Source organism: Homalodisca vitripennis, chromosome 2 (genome assembly GCF_021130785.1).
Source record: "Homalodisca vitripennis isolate AUS2020 chromosome 2, UT_GWSS_2.1, whole genome shotgun sequence".
NCBI classification, from domain to species: Eukaryota; Metazoa; Arthropoda; class Insecta; order Hemiptera; family Cicadellidae; genus Homalodisca; species Homalodisca vitripennis.
In genome coordinates this window covers 51,558,877-51,578,526 of record NC_060208.1, presented here as the reverse complement: position 1 = coordinate 51,578,526, position 19,650 = coordinate 51,558,877, and the positions used below count along the sequence as shown (strand labels likewise).

Genomic DNA, 19,650 nt, shown 5'->3' with positions numbered 1-19,650 from the left:
ATTGTCTAAAGTGTGTTTAAAAATTAATTATAGTTAAAAGATGAATAATAATAATATTATTAATTCAAAAAATCAATACGTTAATAATAAGTCATTGATATACTATTTATTAAATTTTTAAGATAGTGAAGTAAAAACGATGGATCAACTAAATTTAATTTAAAATGAGATGATTGTAATAATTGAAAAAATAAATTGGTAAAACATTAAAAATTTTAAAAAAAAAATTAAAAAGAAATCATTCTTGTTTAATAAATATTTGTGACGGTGGAGTGGAGAGGGTGAGGTGAAGTATGTTTAGTTTTGCAAATACATAGTAGATATATAATGGTCTCAGCATGATTAATACCAATATAATCCAATAAGTTATCAATTCTCCTTTTACAACTACTGAATTAAATTTTTCATTAAACATTTAATTCTGGAAAAAATTGTTTTAGATTTCTATATTGCATAGATTAGATATACTGTAGAAGTAATTTGTTGTAGAACAAGTTTTACTCAACTGGAGAGCTGTGATGCCAGTTTTCTAGTACCATGAGTGTCTAGAACTGTATTAGATTCTATCATTTCTTGGAAGATTGTATTAGGTAGGAAAACCTGTGGACAAATGAACATGTTAAAGTTGTAGAATCTAATTATATTCAAGCAAAAGCTGGAGAGTACTGTTCACAAGATGATTTCCATCTCCTACAATTATTAAAGCTGAGCCCCGAGTACCATTTTAAGAATATCTATAATCTGTCTGTTGCTAGTGGTGAGAGTTTCTTAAAACTAAAATTAATGAAAACTCAAATTTATTTGACAATTACCATGAAAACACTTCAAGGACTATCTGCTTTATCAATAGAACACGACTTGGCCCAAACCGTAGATTAGGTGAACACATGTAATTTTTGCACAAAAATGAAACTGCAAATAAATGGAACGATAGTTAAAACTATGTAGATTTATTGAAATAAAATTATCTTTACTGAATTTCAAATGAATTGTTTTAATATATCAAGTTTCTATATGAAAAAACACGTAAACAACAACGTAAAATATCCTGTTTTACAGGTAATTAAAGTCCCATGCGCTTACAAACTTTCTATGGAAGTGTTTTTGTTGTTGCATTATGTGGAGGGATAACAATCGAGTTGGTGATGGGGGACTGCAAAAGGTTATTTTGCCCCGGGCATCAGAATAGTGTGTGCCATCCTTGCCCATAATGATTTTTTTTTTAATACATTACGGCAGGCATTCAAATTTTGGAAAAAGAATTATTATATCTTAGTTATTATGCATCATAAATCCTAACAAACAGGTTTTTCACAATTCTCTGGTCATTTATAGACATGATTGCTCTGAAGTGTTTCTTGATATCTTTTAATATTTCCAGATAGCGGTCATACAGACTTTTGAGTAGTATACAACACTGCAGAAATAATTTTGAACACTATAACTACTGTAATTTTGATTAGATCCAGACTAAACTTGACACAGAAACAGTATTTATACACAATTTTCATTAATTCATTAGCTAATCTTAACCAATAAAAGGTTTATAAATTGTGGCCATTCTCATTTCTACAACAAATTTGTTTTCCAAATATAGGTTCAAAATGACGTGGTATTCTTTAAAACAACTGTATAATCATAAACAACTTTTATTCTTTTTTTTATATTTCTTAAGGTTTCAAGATGGGGATCTTTCAAAATGTGTTAAAGGAATGGTTATATCTCAGTTACTATTCATTTCATAACCAAATAAATAAGATAGTAGTAATGAATTTTTTAAGGTGGTATAATATATATTCATTGGGTTTTTTTAATCATATCCTATTTTTTATGTTTTTATTTATAAAAACCATTGTATTTTTCTTAAATAATATTTCATTTTCTTAAATCATGTACCATTACTAAACATGTCATTCCCGTTTCGTAATTTATATACATACTATAATATATAAAATTTGCATTATTTAGCCATTTTTACTTGTGCTTATATATAAAATTACCCATCATTCCTACTTTAAATGCATATATATTCCTTATAATTATATTGATTACAAAATGTTCATTTTATTTTCCTTGCCCTCAGGGAAGTTATGTTAAAAGGCTGACTCAAAAACACATAAAATGAACCCAACCAAATACCGATCCTGTCACCAGTATCTAACCAACCACTTAGATTGTGTAACATCTGTCATGAAACGCATATTTTACTTTTTTACTTTAGCAGCATAATCTTCCTTCGTGTCATTGCAAGAAAGGTTTCAACAAGAGATGTAGTCTGTGACTTTCGGGGGGTTCTGTAAAATACTGTTAGGTTATGTACATTTCAGAAAAAACCTAGCCCTTTCAACCCCTTCTTAAGGCATGAAGGTAGCTTAAAAATCTATAAACATGTAATGATGTTTTGGAGAATGTGCATGTAGAAGTACCACTCTTGAGACTTCTGCCATGGTAGTAATTAGTGAAGCAGTTTACAGTAGTATGAGGAGGCCCATTATAAAGTCAAATGTTCACAAATATAGACTGGCTCAATCCTCAGTTTCTACACAGAGGTGTTAACTGATGTAATTATGTATTCATCGGAACTGCCCGGTTGTGAGCAGTTATTCTACAATTCTATGATCCTAATATTTACGGTGTCTGGAGAAGAGTAATCAATGATGACAACGTTCTTTATATGTATTTTAGATGATTCTGTACAGTCCTTGTTATTGTAGTTATTTATAGATCAATCACTGCATAATAAAGAATATCCACTTCATACATTTCTCTTATATTTCAATTTAGATGATTTGAGAATAGCCAATCTGGGTTTGCTGGAACACTGCAGAGGGTGTTTTACATCCATTCTTCCCTCATTTTCACTCATATATTGACAAATTGTTAGTTACCTCTATCCTGACTAATAAATTTATAATATCTATGTGTCTGTTAATAAATTGAGCCAAAACAATATACAGTTAAGTTCAATTTTTTTAAGGATATGGAAAATATAATGGGTGGTCTTAAAAACATCAAATTTAGTAAATAAAAGTAATAAACTTGTTTTGGTTCATGAGTTACTTTATTTCCATTTTCAAAACAAGCGGAGCAAAATCTATGTCTTAAAATATGAACACACAATCTGTATTACCATATATTAAATGTCTTTGTTAAGAAGAAAAATCGTTACAGGTGTTAAATTAACCCTGTCTAAAACAGTGGCTTATTAAAGTTTACTTCCCAATTAAGTAATTTTAGTTTAATTATTACCACATTTACCTTAAATAGTAATAAGCATATCTCTTTTGTCATTGAAACATAAACTTTAAAAATTAAGTTGAGACTCATCTATTTCAAAAAGGTATGTTTGTAAATGTTCGCCAATGCTTGAAATTAAAACTAGAATTCAGAAGAAGCAAATATAGGACATATTATGAGTATTTATTTTTATATCTTAATGAATGAAATGAATATGAGAATTATCTTATATTATAATATATACGAGGTGTGATCAAAAAGTTCCAGGACTGAATTTTTATACATTTACTCATACAACATACAGGTTATTCGAATTTGTCTCTTTCAAAGTACTCCCCTTGGGAAGCTACACACTTTTCCCACCGGTGTTTCCACTGATCCAAGGCCCCAGAAAACTCTTCTTTTGTAAAGGTGTTTAGAAGCTCCGTCGTTTTTTCTTTAATATCGTCAACTGTTTGAAATCTTCGTCCTTTCAGGGGTCTCTTGAGCTTCGGGAAGAGAAAAAAGTCTGCTGGAGCCAGGTCAGGTGAGTAGGGGGGCTGAGGAATGACAGTCATTGCGTTTTTTACACAAAAGTCACGGATAACTAATGCAGAGTGAACAGGAGCATTATCATGGTGAAGGACCCAATCACCACTTTGCCACAGCTCAGGTCTCTTTCTTCTCACAGCATTACACAATTTTCTGAGGGTTTCAAGATAAACAAAACGATTAATTGTTTGACCTTGTGGAAGGAATTCATAGTAGACGACACCTTTACAGTCAAAGAAAACCGTAAGCATGACCTTCACATTTGATTTGACTTGACGTGCTTTCTTGGGTCTTGGAGAACCTTTTGATGTCCATTGTGATGATTGGGCTTTTGTTTCCACATCGTAATTAAAAACCCATGTCTCGTCTCCCGTAATGACATGATCCAAGAAGCTTTCATCGTCATTTGCCTTTTGAAGAAGTTCCTCAGAAACATGAATTCGGTGTTGTTTTTGGTCTTCAGTCAACAGTTTTGGCACAAACTTTGCTGCAACACGACGCATTTGAAGTTTTTCAGTTAAAATTTCCTGAAATGACTCAAATGAAATGTTACACTCTTCTGCCATTTCACGGATTGTTAGTCGACGGTCTGATCGTACGAGAGCGTTCACTTTAGCAACATTGTCATCATTGATTGACGTTGAAGGGCATCCGGAACGAGCATCGTCGTCTGTGGATGTTCGGCCATCTTTAAACCTCTTGAACCACTGATGGCAGCATGATCGGGTTAGACATTCTTCACAAAAAGCCTCTTGTAACATCAAAAAGGTTTCAGAAAACGTTTTGTTCAGTTTCACACAAACACGTTGCTCTTCTTTCACATTCATTTTCATTAAACAAAAAAATAGCCAAACTCTATAAAACTAATCTCAAACAAACTGTGCTAATGTTACTTCCAGTGATGTTATGATTGATCTGCAAACACAGCTGTGTTACTGTTGAGTCAGGGAATACAATGCTGCCAACCGCATCGCTGTGAGACATTGCATTCCCATAGTATATAAAAAGTCCTGGAACTTTTTGATCACACCTCGTATATATAAGTAATTCACTCAACAGTAAAATAAAACTAATTATATTTTACGTTTAACTTTAATAGGATATTTTTAGGATAGAGCCGCGTTAGAGACCATTCAGATGTCATTATTCTCCTCCTCTTGTTAGCCAACTCCAGAAATGATCATGTTAGGTTGTATTAACATTTACTGAAATAAATCTTTCTATCTGTGCTTATTCTAACATTAACATGAAAGGGAGGTCTAGAGTTTTTTTTATGGACATCATCTGGTCTGAAATTATATTTACTCCAGTATCAAAATTTGTGGCAGTATAAAAAATGAAGTAGCAGTTGTTTGTGCTACCACTACTATACCAAAACCTGTCCATTTAATGCTTGTTCAATGAAAAAGAACTCACTAATTTAACTAATTTTAGAAATGCTTGAGATGCTGAACAAAACGGGAAGTGTGTGATAGACTGCAAATAACAGCTATAGTATTTCACATTTACTTCCTATTTTGTAAAGAAAATGGGAAATAATCGTTAAGTTTATCAGGTTAATTAACTTTATAAAATGTTAGAGTTGTGAATATATTTTGTTGTCAAATAAATTCTAATAAAACTTCTTGTAAAAGATCAGATATTTATTTAAATGTTTCCAGTAGCATTGTAAATATGTTTATGCATTTAAGAACACATTTTTATCATTAATTACTAAATGGAATTGACAGCTGAAGTAGAAGTTGAGAGATGTTTCATCTGGATTGTATTGAGCAAACCTACTGTTTATCAGAAATAAAAACAGTCTTTGAAGTCTGGTCTCGTAAGATGGTTGGTTGGTTCAAGTGCTTTCTTTTGTGAGAAGCTGTAAACCATCACATGTTACACCATTCTGCTTATTCTTTCTGGTGATTTTGTGAGCAAAAATAGCAAATTCATTACATTTGCTCATTGTAATATAATAGTTTTAAATTGTTTTCTAAACCCAAAAAAAAAGAAATTTAAAATAAAAAATCTGTTTGGGTTGAAACCAATTTTAAATGTATGTTGAAGGAAAAGTTAAACAAGTCTTGTATGTAATCATACTCATGTCTTGATAATTCTAATCATAGAATAAACTGTGTTCAGAATGTCATGAAAAGAGCTAAGATATTGGCCATTACTCTCTGGTTAATTTTGGATAACAAAGTTAAAATTCAGTTAAGGTTGTTCCAACTTCTGTTAATAAAATGAAAATGTATGCACAGTTTTATAAAGTTTAAAAACAAAGAAAGCAACTTTCACTATTTGTCATAGACAAAGTATAAGAAGTCAGTCGCTGTTCAGTTACAAAAAGTATATGTAACAATTTAAGTTTTGTTACCAAATTATTAAATTTGTTCATTAGTTTTCACAACTTACAGAACTTAATTATGTATACATAAATAAACATAATGTAGAGTAATAGTATAACAATAAATAATTTGCCACTGATAAAATTAAAGTATTTATAAGTTTTTAATTGATCTCTTTATTATAAATTATGAGACAATATTAGTATATCAGTGCTGTGGTTTATACTTGAGGACCCTAAAATTACAAATGAGCTGTGTAGGACCTTGGTAAGGCCTGTAATTTTTTATTAACAGTTTAATTTGATTGAAAAATAAATAAGTGATGATAGTATTGGATACATTAATTACTGCCCAAGGATCAGTTACATCTTATATCAAATGTAAACATATATAATATCTTATATCTCTAGTTCAACATATTTTATGATATTTACACTTTGAAAATGTTAAGTACCAAAACTAATACCTTTCCACAGAAGTGCATTAAAATGTATATGATCTTTCCTGAAATTTCCTCGATAAAATGATGAAAAATTTACTGTAAGATGATATATTTTATGGAGTTAAAAGTACAGACGTCCTTTCATTTCAATTTCTCAAGACACATACCTGAGCACACAACAGTATAACAAGCCAGGAGTACACCACATGATGCAACAGCGTATAGGCTTCATTGAGGTTACATGCAAAATTTCCAAGTCTACCCCATTTCATTAGGCTACATATTCTACTACGTTTTATGATATGTATACTCAATTTCTAATTGGGACCGCAACGCAAATGCTACTATGTCCCAAAAATAACTTAGACTAGAAGTAAATTTCAATTTCCAGAAATAATACCTTTTTACAAGTGTACACTTTTCAGACAAGTATTGTATATTTACTTGATCAAAGCAACAATGCAAATGCTACTACTGCACCAGAAGTAGATACAATGACCAGAAGTAGACACTTTTTGGTTGAAGTGGACTTTCCAGACCAACATATGTATATATTTTCTTGATTGAGGCAACAATGCAAACGTTACTTAGGCATCAGGAAAAAATTACAAAGGCATTTTTGACACTTAGACACTTTTTGACTAAAGTAGGCTTTTCAGACAGAATATGTATATATTTATTTGATGGTAGTAACAAGACAAGCTCTTCTATGGCATGTGTGTAATATAAATAATTGATTCAAACCAATAATGCTTCTTCACAAACTAAACCTGAAATACCATAAACATGACTACTTCAGATGCTAAATTATTATAGGCCTCTATACACCATAAGTGCTTCCACTAGACATAGTATTCCTCAGCTCTGGCATAAAATATTTCAGGTGTTACAGAAATTGTTAGAGCTATTCATTTAAATATTACTGAATACTGCAGAGAAATTCGTGTATAACATTGGTACTCATAAAAACTATTTCACTCCGACTTCATGGCCACAAAACATTGCTATTTAAACTTAAATTTTAATAACCTGAAATTAATCAGAAGATTGGAATATCTTTCTGTGGCAATCAATCATTTTTTAAGGATGTTTATTATGCCACCATAAAGGATTTGCCTGTAACGTATCTTTTACTCAATAGGAGATCGCGTGCAGGGTAACTGCTAGCTGAATATAAATAAATATAAAAATTTTTTGTTATTGAAAATTAAAAACATTCATGCTAATTTTAAAATAGGTGAAAAGAAAGGTAATTTAAAAATAACCTATTATAATATAATGGAATTTGTATCATGTTTGTGATTTAGCTTTCAAACCCAGTTCTTGATAATGTCACAATCTCTTTCTGTTACACTGGTCTACAAAGTTTGCAGATATATGAAAATAAAAATTATGAAAAACCTTCATCGTTATTGATTTGACTGATCCTAAAGTTTTGCTATTACAATCATTTTCTTTAAAACTTGACATAAGAGATTGTTGAATATTGCTACTGGTGCATACTTACATAACAATAAATTCTAAATAATAAATTACATCATATAATTACTTTATCATTGTTAATTGCTTTGATGCTATTTAATGTATACAATCTTGTTTATTTTTTAAATAAAGAGATTTTCAATTCCTTTGTTACAAAGCAATATGTAGTAAAGATGATATCAGGCGTATCTTGTTGGCATAGCTTATCTTAGGTGGGAACCAAAATACTATTTTGATGAAATAAACCGCTGATGTTGGGAAATGTTAGTGAGTGACGATTTCTTTATCTCCTGTTATGGAGTAAATTTAGCTTACCTTGTGATAATAAGAAGGAGTTTTTCTGTTAATTCATCGATAATTATAACTTAAGGGTTTCTCAATAATTAAGCAACTGAAAAGTATGTGTATTGTTAAATTTTAAACTTGAAAATTGTAATGCTAAATTATTTATTTGTTTATGATATTGTTATCTACACTATTAATATTAAGAGCAATCTCCATTTTAAAAATACTTTCTTTCTCATGGGACAACAAGAAAGAAGAAGATGTGTGTTCACATGAATTATTTTAGGCTCACCAAAATAAAAACTGTCATATATCCTTAGATCTAAAGACTTTAAATCACTTGTCATAGATGTTCTATACTACTATTTAGACTCTTTAAAAGCTTGATTTTATTACTGGCTGATTTAGCACCCATTTTACTATAATCAACTAACATTATCAATTTATACATCATATTTTGACTTCAATTCTGTTCACATGCCTATAAAACACATGTATTTTGTTATTAGCTTGTTTTTGTACGTGTTTTGGTGTATATCCATGTATTATATTGTATGTTTTAATGTTATTCATAATTTTATTAGAAGCTATTTACCATAATGTATATTACGCATAACATTAAGTAAATGTATATAAAATCAGCCTATTGTAACTCTGTCTTCAACCTCATGGTAGTACTTCGAGAACGTTTTTATATAACTTCACCAAGACTCTCCAGAGCCCAGAACCACCCCCATTTCCAAATTTATACTATATTATATCTGTATAGAAATGTAATAATCATGTTCGTTCCATAGAATTTTGTGTTTCACTTGAAATTGTTCAAATCTTATCTGAAAAATAACAAATTCTTTTATATTTGTTTCAAAAGTAATAAATGATGTATATGGCAAACTGTGATATGTATGTTACTCTTGGCTTGTGCAGGCATTCCTCAAAAGTTATTTTGCTCGCTTATGGGTACCTTAAGTGCCTTGGAAGTATAAGTACTCTAAAGTATTGTTTAAGACTACTTGCAACTAGTTAAAGTGTAATCATATGTATGTATATATATATATATATATATATATATATATATATATATATATTTATATATATATATATACACACACACACACACACACACACATACACACACACACACACACACACATATGATTCTTTTATATATCTCTTTTGTTTGGTGAATACAAGCCTATTATGTTTATACTTAAATTGGAAAAGGGATTTTTTGTGATTTTATGTATAAATGTTGCCTTGCCACTTCCTATTACAAAGTTTATATCCTTATATCAAATTATGGTAATGTATATAAATATTGATGTTGATTGTTTAAATAAATCAATAGTAAACAGTAACAGTCAAAATAACCCAACTCATTAAAAATGTTATTGTACCTTTGTTACCATTAATTTAAAAGCTGTTACAAATGTACTAAAATATTATTAATGATTTCCAAAATTTATAATACATGTCCAACATGTTCTGAACAATTTTGGTTTATTCCTTATAGAAGTTCCCAAAATAGATTCTTTTTTAATAATTATTGTATAAAATATTAATTTATAAAGGTTTTAGCACCTGGTTTTAAATAGCTGCTCTTTTGAAACTAGTCAAACAATTTCTTTTTAATTTTTTATAAAAGTTGGTATAGGATCAGATGAATAAAACATAAATTAAGTGATTTATTAAAAATTGTAAGAAAGAATCTGCAGACAGGGAGATAGAACACAAACAAAGTATTAAGATATTGTATATTGGAATTTGTTTGCTTATTTTGATTCTTTAAATTATTCAAAAGTGTTTTATGAGATTTATAAGAAACACTGTTAACTTAAAAGATGAAACAATCATAAAACTAATGTACAACAGAGGTGTAATTTTTACTGTAGCTAATCAGTAAAATAATTATTGTCAATTATCTTACTTTTATTTTGTTAGCTTTGCATTTTTTATTCAGAAAACTGATAAACTCATACTTTCTTTTCAAAGCAAAGAAAAAGATTTATTTCACGATGTGATGTTACGAGAGTTTTTTTTTTAGTTTGTAATTAACTTTTATGTTTACATTGATGTCCAATCATCATTACAAAAGAAGATCCATCATCATGGAGTTTGGCTGAGATGTTTTGATTGTATCGTATGAAAAGTAAAAATAAAATGTGCTGCTGACTTGACTATATATAGTCAATATTGATAAGTTTAGCACCTTACTCAGTAACAGAATTTGAACTGGAGTTGTCTACTAGGTAATATACGAGGTCCAATCAAAAAGTATCCTACCTTTTGGTGCAACGTAAAACTGAAGTTACCTGAAAAAAGCTGGTGTTAATTTTCTTCAAAATAAGCACCCTGAGAAGCAACACAACGATTCCAGCGACGTTTCCACTTCTGGAAGCAGTCTTGAAAATCACTTTTCGGCATCGCCATGAGATCAGCCGTCGTTTTTTTCATAATTGCTTCTCGACTTTCAAATCTGGTGCCTTTCAATGGTTTTTTGAGGTGGGGGAAGAGCCAAAAATCGCATGGAGCCATATCTGGAGAGTACGGAGGCTGAGGAACTTGCGGAGTGCCGTGTTTCGCCAAAAAAGTTTGAATGAGCTGGGGAAGAATGAGCTGGCGCATTGTCGTGGTGTAGCCGCCAATTTTGAGACGCCCACAAGTCAGGTCTTTTGCGGTGAATCGCATCTCGGAGACGACGTTGGACACTTAAATAGTACTGTGCATTCACAGTTTGACTCTCAGGGGCATATTCATGGTGCACAACTCCACGGTGGTCGAAAAAAACAGTAAGCATCACTTTGACATTGCTTCGAACTTGCCTTGCTTTTTTTGGCCGAGTATCCTGGGGAGACTGCCATTGTGATGATTGAAATTTGGTCTCAGGGTCATATCCATAGACCCAACCAGTCCAGTTATTATCGATGTCAAAAAGTCCGCATCATCCTCACAACATTGCAGCATGTCCTCGGCAACATCCAATCGCCGTTGCTTCTGCTCGTCTGTCAGCAATTTTGGCACAAATTTTGCGGCTACCCGGCGCAATCCCAAGTCATCCGTTAAAATTGCTTCAGCTGATCCGAAACTGACATCTAACTCAGTACTTACTTCCTCCACAGTCATTCGACGATTTTCACAGATCAAAACTTTTGCTTTCTCAATGATTTCCGGAGTTCGACTTGTTTTTGGTCGGCCCGAACGCGCGTCACTTTCTGCCTAGGTTCGACGACTTTTGAAACGGTTATACCACTCTTTAATCTGCGTAACACTCATTGCCTCATTTTCGAATGCTAGCTGAATTTTCCGAATGGTCTCACTTTGTTTTTCTCCTAGTTTCATGCAAAATTAAATGCAATAACGTTGTTCCACTTTTTCCGTCATCTTCACAATTAGAGAAAACCGATACGCGCACTTGACTTATCAGTACATACTGACCCGTCTCCGGCGAACCAGTCGGGGGATCAAGATAAGACTTTGTACCTTTCCTTATCATAGTAGGAACTATTGTCGCAACAAATCTTATCTCATTATTGGCAGCAGAAGCCGCGATACACGACGAGGTCGGATACTTTTTGATTGGACCTCGTATGTGTGAACAATAGTTATGTATAAGTGTTTGTATGATTTATTTATTGTATTATTTTATATTAAATGTGTGTCTGTGTAACATTGTTTTAGTCTTAGTTGTATAATATAGTCATAGTATTTGTATTTATAACACTATTCATTGTACGCTGTACAAACTTATGAATAAAACAATTGCTGATTCTGACTATTTTATATTAAATGTGTGTCTGTGTAACATTGTTTTAGTCTTAGTTGTATAATATAGTCATAGTATTTGTATTTATAATACTATTCATTGTACGCTGTACAAACTTATGAATAAAGCAATTGCTGATTCTGACTATTTTCCACACAGGTGGAGGACAGAGGAGTGGATGACCACACATACCTGCTGCAGCTGGCGGCAGGCTTCCACCCCACCCCAGTGCCTAACAGGTCCGCTGCCGTGTACCGAGACGTGTACCGGGGTCCTGATACCAGTTGTGTGGTGCGAGACGTGAGGCCAGGGGCTCCTTACACGCTCAGAGTCTGTGGGTGTGGAGAGCAAGGCCAGTGGGGAGCCTGGAGCCTGCCACGCCTTGCCACCACCCACCAGCTCGCATTCCGTAAGTGGATGTACAGACCACTCTTGACTTTTCTCTACTGCATTACAAGGGCAGTTTTGGGGCTCTTGTCAGTTGCTTTAGAGATTATTTCTGAAGCCATCAAAAACATAAAATATCGTATAAAGTTTGGCCATGAAATATCGCCATGAGCCGCCACAATTTGGTTTCTGCGATTCTTTGCTCGTGTGAACCGCTTATACGGGCTGATTAATAGTAAGAGCTCTGGTAAGATACGCAAATTTTATTCCCTTTTATGCTAATTATTTAGTGAACCATACCGTTGTACGCATACCACCCCTTGTTTATGTCATAGCCGAGGTCTTAAATGATTTCTTATTTTTTAGACACATCCGTCCGAATGCACGAATCGTCGACATCATAAGTGAAATAAGGAAAATTTTAAAATAATTTCACAATGCCATCACATCTCAGTTATGTCAACATCTAAAATTAGTCCCTCCCTTCAATACCATATGTTTTATTCATAACGTTGTTTAAAAATTTTAAAAAGAAATTTTGGTTTTTTTAAATTGTTATGAAAATAATTAACCATAAAATTACCATATCGGAACAGTAGTCTTCAAATTTGATTGGCTTTTATAAAAGTCTCAGATTCTGAGGGCATAAACATAAGTAAGGGAGGTGCAAAGGTCCTTATAGGACTATGTTCGAAGACAACTGCTCTTTCTCTCAAGAATTAAAAAAAGAAAATGTAATTAATCAATTAATTAATTTTATAACCAAAAATAAAATATATTTAAAACCAATATATTGAGAGGTTAATTTACACTGATGATGGTTGAATACTGAAACAGGTGTATGGCAATAAAAACATTTTTAAAGGGGTTTTAGTTGACTTTTCATTATACTAATTTAAAACCAAATTAATCAAAATTGTAACTTAATTTAAAATATTGGGTCAAGCTCCAATTCACCTTCCTCTTAGTGCAGCGTCTGGGATCTGATGCTGTTACAGACTTGGCTCCTGAAATCTGGAGTCATATTCGTCTTAAGAGATACAAAAAAGTAAGCTCAACATGAACTAGTTACATTGTTTCGACCAGAGACACCTAGAACCCGAGATATAGCGTAATATAGGAGAAGAGTTATTCTCATTGCTCATCAGGTGCGTAAATGCTAGCCAACAAGCATCATGCGGTATTGACAAGTCGTTTTAGGTCGTCTTAGGTTTGAGGCATAATCAATACCAACTAGAATATGAGGCTGGAGCGTCCAAGTATAGTAAGTAGATCATAATTGGCCAAACAACATTCTTATATTTGGAAGTTCAACTTAAAAAAATATATCTTATAAACTATTAACTGTATGATGGATAAAAAATAATCAAATATTAATCGGATAATCTATAATAAATTATATAATGAATTGATAACAATAATTTAAAAAAATTATAAATAGACTGACTGATATTTTGACAGTATTTATCAGCTGTTCGATGTGGCAACCATATGCTACTCTGCAATTACTATAGAAACTATTAATGGTGGCACTTGATATTGTAATCCAACGGGACAAGTGTGTAAATGTTGGAAGGGATTGTGTTGAAAAGTAGGGAATGTCGTATTTTGTAATAATAAACGATTTTTTCTCCCATCCAATTTGTCTCTTTAATTATTAGTATTTGTAGAATATGTGAGAATGTCGTCTCCTAAGTAACAAGTGATCACCTTTGCTTGCTCCAGGATGGTCTGACACCAACCCACACTACAGCACTAGTGTGGAAGGAAAGATAGCCACTAAGCTGGACAACGTAGTTTTGCTCCTGTCTTCCATAGGGAAACAATTCGGCCCTCAGCACTCTATAGAGTTTACGGTGAGTTAGTGTACCTTTTTGATTCATACTTCGTGTGTGTCCTGTTATTTTGAAGAGATCAGATTGTTTCTCTTAGTGGCAATCAGTGTTTTTAACAACTAAAAATAGTTATATTCAGTCTTCTTAGAAAAATGTCATTACTTATGGCAAAAATTCCAATTAATATAAGGTTAGTGATTAATTTCCAAATTATATTGATACTTCTTTAGTGTGTTAAGGAAAGGAAAACTGATAATCTTTTGTTGTAAGTCAATGTGATTACTGGTGATCAGCTAGTCATAATGTGGACAATTGTCAGGACAACAAAGCCGTGGTTTTTTATAACTGTAGTTGTGAGTAAAATATTCTTGTAGACATTTTTGTACAGATTAATATTTGTTTACTTTTACATTGATCTTTGGTAAAATCCTGTTCATCTGTCAAGAAATGCTCTGGTAGCAATATGTTGAGTTAAGAGCCTCATGCATAATGGTGCACTCTACAAAGTACAAGTGGTGTACAAAACAGTCAGTTTTTCCTAAATAAAAAAAAACAAAAGAAAATAAGGAAGTAACAATGTTTAATAAAAGATATATTTTTTAAGTAATTTTAAACATAATAATCTTTTGATGTTCTTATTTTTTTTTTTTTTTAATAATGTCCTTTTTGATCAAAAACTTTTTTAGCAACAATATTTTTATTGAAGCATGAGACCAATCCATTGCCAAATGCTCCAGTCAGTTACCAACTGCATGTTTCACTTCATTGTCATTCACAAAAGGTCAATCCTAAAAATGACATGAGCAGGGCCGGATCTATCATTTCTTCTAGGGGGGGCAAGCTTGACTTTTGGCACCCCCCCCCCCGATACCAAACTATTTACCATAAGTTTTACTACTATATGCTTTGTATATGGGGTTGAAATAAAATAAAACTTAGGTTGAATAAGAAAGTGTCATTTTAATGAAATAGAAATGTCTATTTTACAATTTTACATGAATCCAAAACAATACAATTGTTTTAGAAAAAAAACAATACTAACAATTATAGAATCTTTATCTTCCCAGCCTTCTTTGCTGCAAATGTGTTAATTATCTGATCAAAATAAATCAAAGAAGCCCTTTCATGTTCAATTGATACAATGCTTAAATTAGTTACTCTTTGCTGTTTCATAGAATTTCTTAAATAGGTTTTTATAAGCTTCAATTTGCTGAAACTTCTCTCTCCAGATGCTACAGAGACTGGAAGCGTTAGAAAGATTTTAAGAGCTACATATATGTTTGGATAACCCTCTTTCAACTTGCTCTTATGCAATATTTTGAGCAAAGATGCTGCTGTTGCGTCTTCCAATCCATCTTCCATATTTAAGGCATGAAATTTAAAACTCTCTATTTCATTCACAAGCTCTTCTTCATTTAAGTCACTGGCATATGTTGTAGCTAATTCTTTTGCTTTACTTTTCAAATTTTTAACATCCATTTTTTTTATTTGATCCCCACACAAAAAAATTAAACTTATCAGCAACGATTTTTAACGCATCATATCTGTTAGTTAGCTCACTAATAATTCTATCACATATTTGAAAGAGTGATCTTTTGAAAAGCTCTTCTTCTTCTTCAGTAAAATTTGGCCCATCATCTTCATGTGTGTCTCCTGTCATTTTCTTTTTCTTTCTCTTTCTTGTTTCCTTGTACTCTGCTGTTATGCCCATATTATTAGCTAAAAATGTTGCCTCATCAATTGCCTCTGAAACAGTTAAATCCCTAGTTGAAGATAATACATTTAGAAGACCTTGTATGTTTCTTGCAGCATTGTCTACTGTTGTGTCCTCTCTTTGTAGAAACTTGCTAACTCTATCAATTTTCTTGAGGACTGAATACCAAAAGCATGTCATAATAACATATTCAAACCTTTTCATGTTTTTAAGTAGCGATTTAGCTTCAGCTCTTGTTTCAGGAGATGAGAACTCATGGGTAGTTAAGTCTTCAAGAGAAGAGAGCACTTTGTCCATATGTTTATAAATAACCTCCACAGAATCAATCCTTGCTGACCATCTTGTTTTACTTTCTGATTTTAACGAAAGGGGAACATGTTGTTTTAAAACTTCCCACCTTGATGTAAAGCCATGAAAGAAGTTGTAGAGGCTGTTTATAATACCAAAATACGATTGTGCTTCAACACAGGCCTCTGCTGAATGAACCCCAACTAAATTTAAGGAATGGGCTGAGCATGGGACAAAGTAGGCTAGTTTGTTCTCTTGCACAATCCTTGACTGGACACCCTTGTATTTCCCAGCCATGTTTGCTCCGTTGTCATACGACTGGCCCCTGCAAAACATCAAGTCTAGACCATCTTCTTTGAGCTTTTTAGCAATGCTTTCAAAAAGCCCCTCGCCTGTTTTTTCACTCACAGTAAAAAAAATCTAAAAAGCTTTCACATACCTCTGGCCCTTCGTCAGTATATTTAATGTAACGAATGACTTCAGTCATTTGTTCATTTTTACTTACATCAGGGGTACAGTCGAAAATCAATGAAAAATATTTAGCTTTTTTTATGTCCTGAATTATGTCTTCTCTAATTGCATTTGCAATGAGATCAAGAAACTCATCTTGTACTATGTGAGAAAAATAGCTGAGCTGCCCTTTCTTATGGCGACCAATATGCTCACGCAAGGTCTCATTATAGTGGGAAATTAAATCTATAGTGTTGAGAAATTTTCCACTATTTGGATCTGCAAAGTTACAAGTTTTGTTTGTCCCTCTGAATGCACTACCCTGTTTTGCCAAAAATAAGACAGCATCTAGTATACAGCGTAGTACTTCTCTCCAGTGGGATTCCTCCTTTTTTATCTGATCCTGCAACTCCTTGTCAATCCCTTCTTTACCAAGTGACGTTTCTAATGCTTTCCATGAAACAAAGGTTTTCTTATGGTACTGGGAGTTTTCATGTTCTGGCAATTCCACTGAGTTTTTTCCAATTTGTGAATCCCTCCTTTCTTGCTAAAAACGAAATTGTTGATTCATGTTCTGTGTTCAAATGACGAAAAAGCCTGCATGGAACACAGTACAAAGCATTCATTGTCTCGCTGTAAGCCAAATAAGATCTTTTGACCTTTGAACCATTTTTCAAAATTTTTTAAAACCAATGTTTTGTAAGGTTTTAAGGGAGTAAGGCCCTCCCAACCGCTTTTACTCAAATCAGGATTATGATCATCGTTTTCACATCTCCTTTGTATGATGTAACATCTTTGTTTGTCACTAAGCTGAGTTGGCCAAGTTCCAGGGTCATTAAAATTAAAATTGTACTCACATTCACTCTCCTGTTCTTCATGGTTAGGCCCTTTTGAGTCTGAAACTGAAACGGCTTCTTGAAATGACGTAGAAGAGGCCCAAAAATCAGTAGCATGCGAAGTATGTGGTTTTTCACAAATAAAGTCATTGTTGTCTTCTTCCTCTGCACAAACGTCCATGAGATCTTCTCCTCCAGCGTTTTCTTCTCCCACCGCATCCTCTTGAACAGACGGTTTATTTCTCGTTGCTTCAGGTTCGGCTTCGTCTGTAAGCAACAGACATAAATGCACACATGACCAAACATTTTAATTTTTTAAGTAGGTTACATGTACAACATAAACAAATTATTACATTGTGTAACGTTTTATAAATCATGTAGGCCTAACTACAAACGTTACAAAAATATAATGTTGTTAAATAGTGCCAATAATGCTAAAAAACATGCTACCTTAATTGGGATACTATTACAGTACTAGCCTACAGCCTATTCGATATATTAATTGTTTTAGTAGTAAGGGCCAAGGGGATATTATTACAATCAATGTATTGTTAACATTTTAGTATGTATGTTACCGTATTAAAACTATCGTTAATAATAGCATAGAAAGTAAGTGAAAGAAGCATTTTATGTATATGTTTTTTAATGTATTTAGTTCTGAATATTTAAATGTGTTTATGCTACGCAAGGTGTGGTGGGCGTCGGCCGACGAATGTGAACGGGAGAGGATTTTCATTCAGGCAACGAATCTATAAAATATCTATAAACTAAAACTATATTTACAATTAATGATCTATAACCACTATTTTTAACATTAAAACTGAAGTTTGTTGTTATTATGCCGCTATAGCCTATAACTGTTTTGTACTCAAAATGAATCTTAACAAATTAAAATACAACAAAAATTAGTTACCTTGGTCCTTGATATTTTGCAACCATGATGACATTAAAGTTGACGATTTCGCGGCCTCTTGTTGTCTTGCTTTAGCTTTCTTTCTGTGGAAACACCCTGATGGTTTTTTCGACATGTTGATCTATGTTAGTCACAGGTAGAATATTCATACAACTGCGACATGAAATCTAACCTAAACTCATCAAAAGTTCACGCTCACGTCAAGCGGGAACACTCACGAGTCACTAGTCAGGGGCGGGAGCGGGAGACTTGCGCTTGCGCTTTCTAGTCCTAGTCAAGCCGTAGACAATGTTGCCAACCCACAGCCTTAGTTATGAAAATACCCTGCCACTTTAAAGATATTTCTTACTAGGCCTATGTTCTTTTGGTTTGCGCAAATATAGTTTACTGAAGTAAGAAATTGTATGTACGTAGACTATATTGTGCTATTGACACTTGACAGTAGAAATGGTAAATGTTTTTTTTATGGTGGCCTCATCCCATCATTTGGCGCCCGGCGCGGCGCCCTCCCTAACTCGGCGCCCGGGTCACATGCCCACCCTGCCCCTCCCTGGTCCGGCCCTGGACATGAGTTACAGAACAAATTGGAACTAACTTAGATCCATGTTAGCTGAATAATGTGGATGATTACAACTTTTCTATCAAAATCCATCAATCATTCAGATTCGTAGGTGTTGCTCAAGCAACATGAGGCTGAGCTTTGTTATGAATAAACTGCATTTTTCTTCATAGAAATTCCTTTTGTTTGTTCTGTATACTCTGTAGGAGTTTGGTAAGAAGTCTTATTATAAATAGTCAACCAACAGCACATCCTGGCAATCCCAGGACTATACCTATCACTATTTCTGTTTGAAATTCCCCTTGTTTGTTCTGCATACTCTGAAGGAGTTTAGATTTGCAATAAAACTTGATGAAATAAAAGTAGCAAAAAGTAAAAAAATACATTTATAAACGGCTGGGAAGTAGCAGCCATTCTTGATCAAATGTTTTTCAGCAATCATTCAAATGATGGATGTTTAATTTAATTTGTTGTTACTATTACAGTATAAATTGTGTAAACAAAACATTTTAAAAAGCAATCAAACAAAATGTTTTAGAATAATTTGTCAAAATCTTGGGACCTATTGAAAAACATGTATTTAACACACTCTCTG

The 19,650-nt window shown here is 32.9% G+C and overlaps 1 protein-coding gene across 1 annotated transcript in view; it reads left to right on the top strand.

Annotated features, from left to right (window-relative positions):
* LOC124353932 (cytokine receptor-like factor 3) overlaps positions 1-19,650 on the top strand; it is a 73,589-nt gene that overhangs the window by 44,322 nt on the left and 9,617 nt on the right. Inside the window, exons 4-5 of the mRNA XM_046803993.1 lie at positions 12,233-12,482; positions 14,186-14,316. Of these exons, the coding sequence (XP_046659949.1) occupies positions 12,233-12,482; positions 14,186-14,316 (381 nt within the window). The remainder of the gene's footprint in view (positions 1-12,232; positions 12,483-14,185; positions 14,317-19,650) is intronic.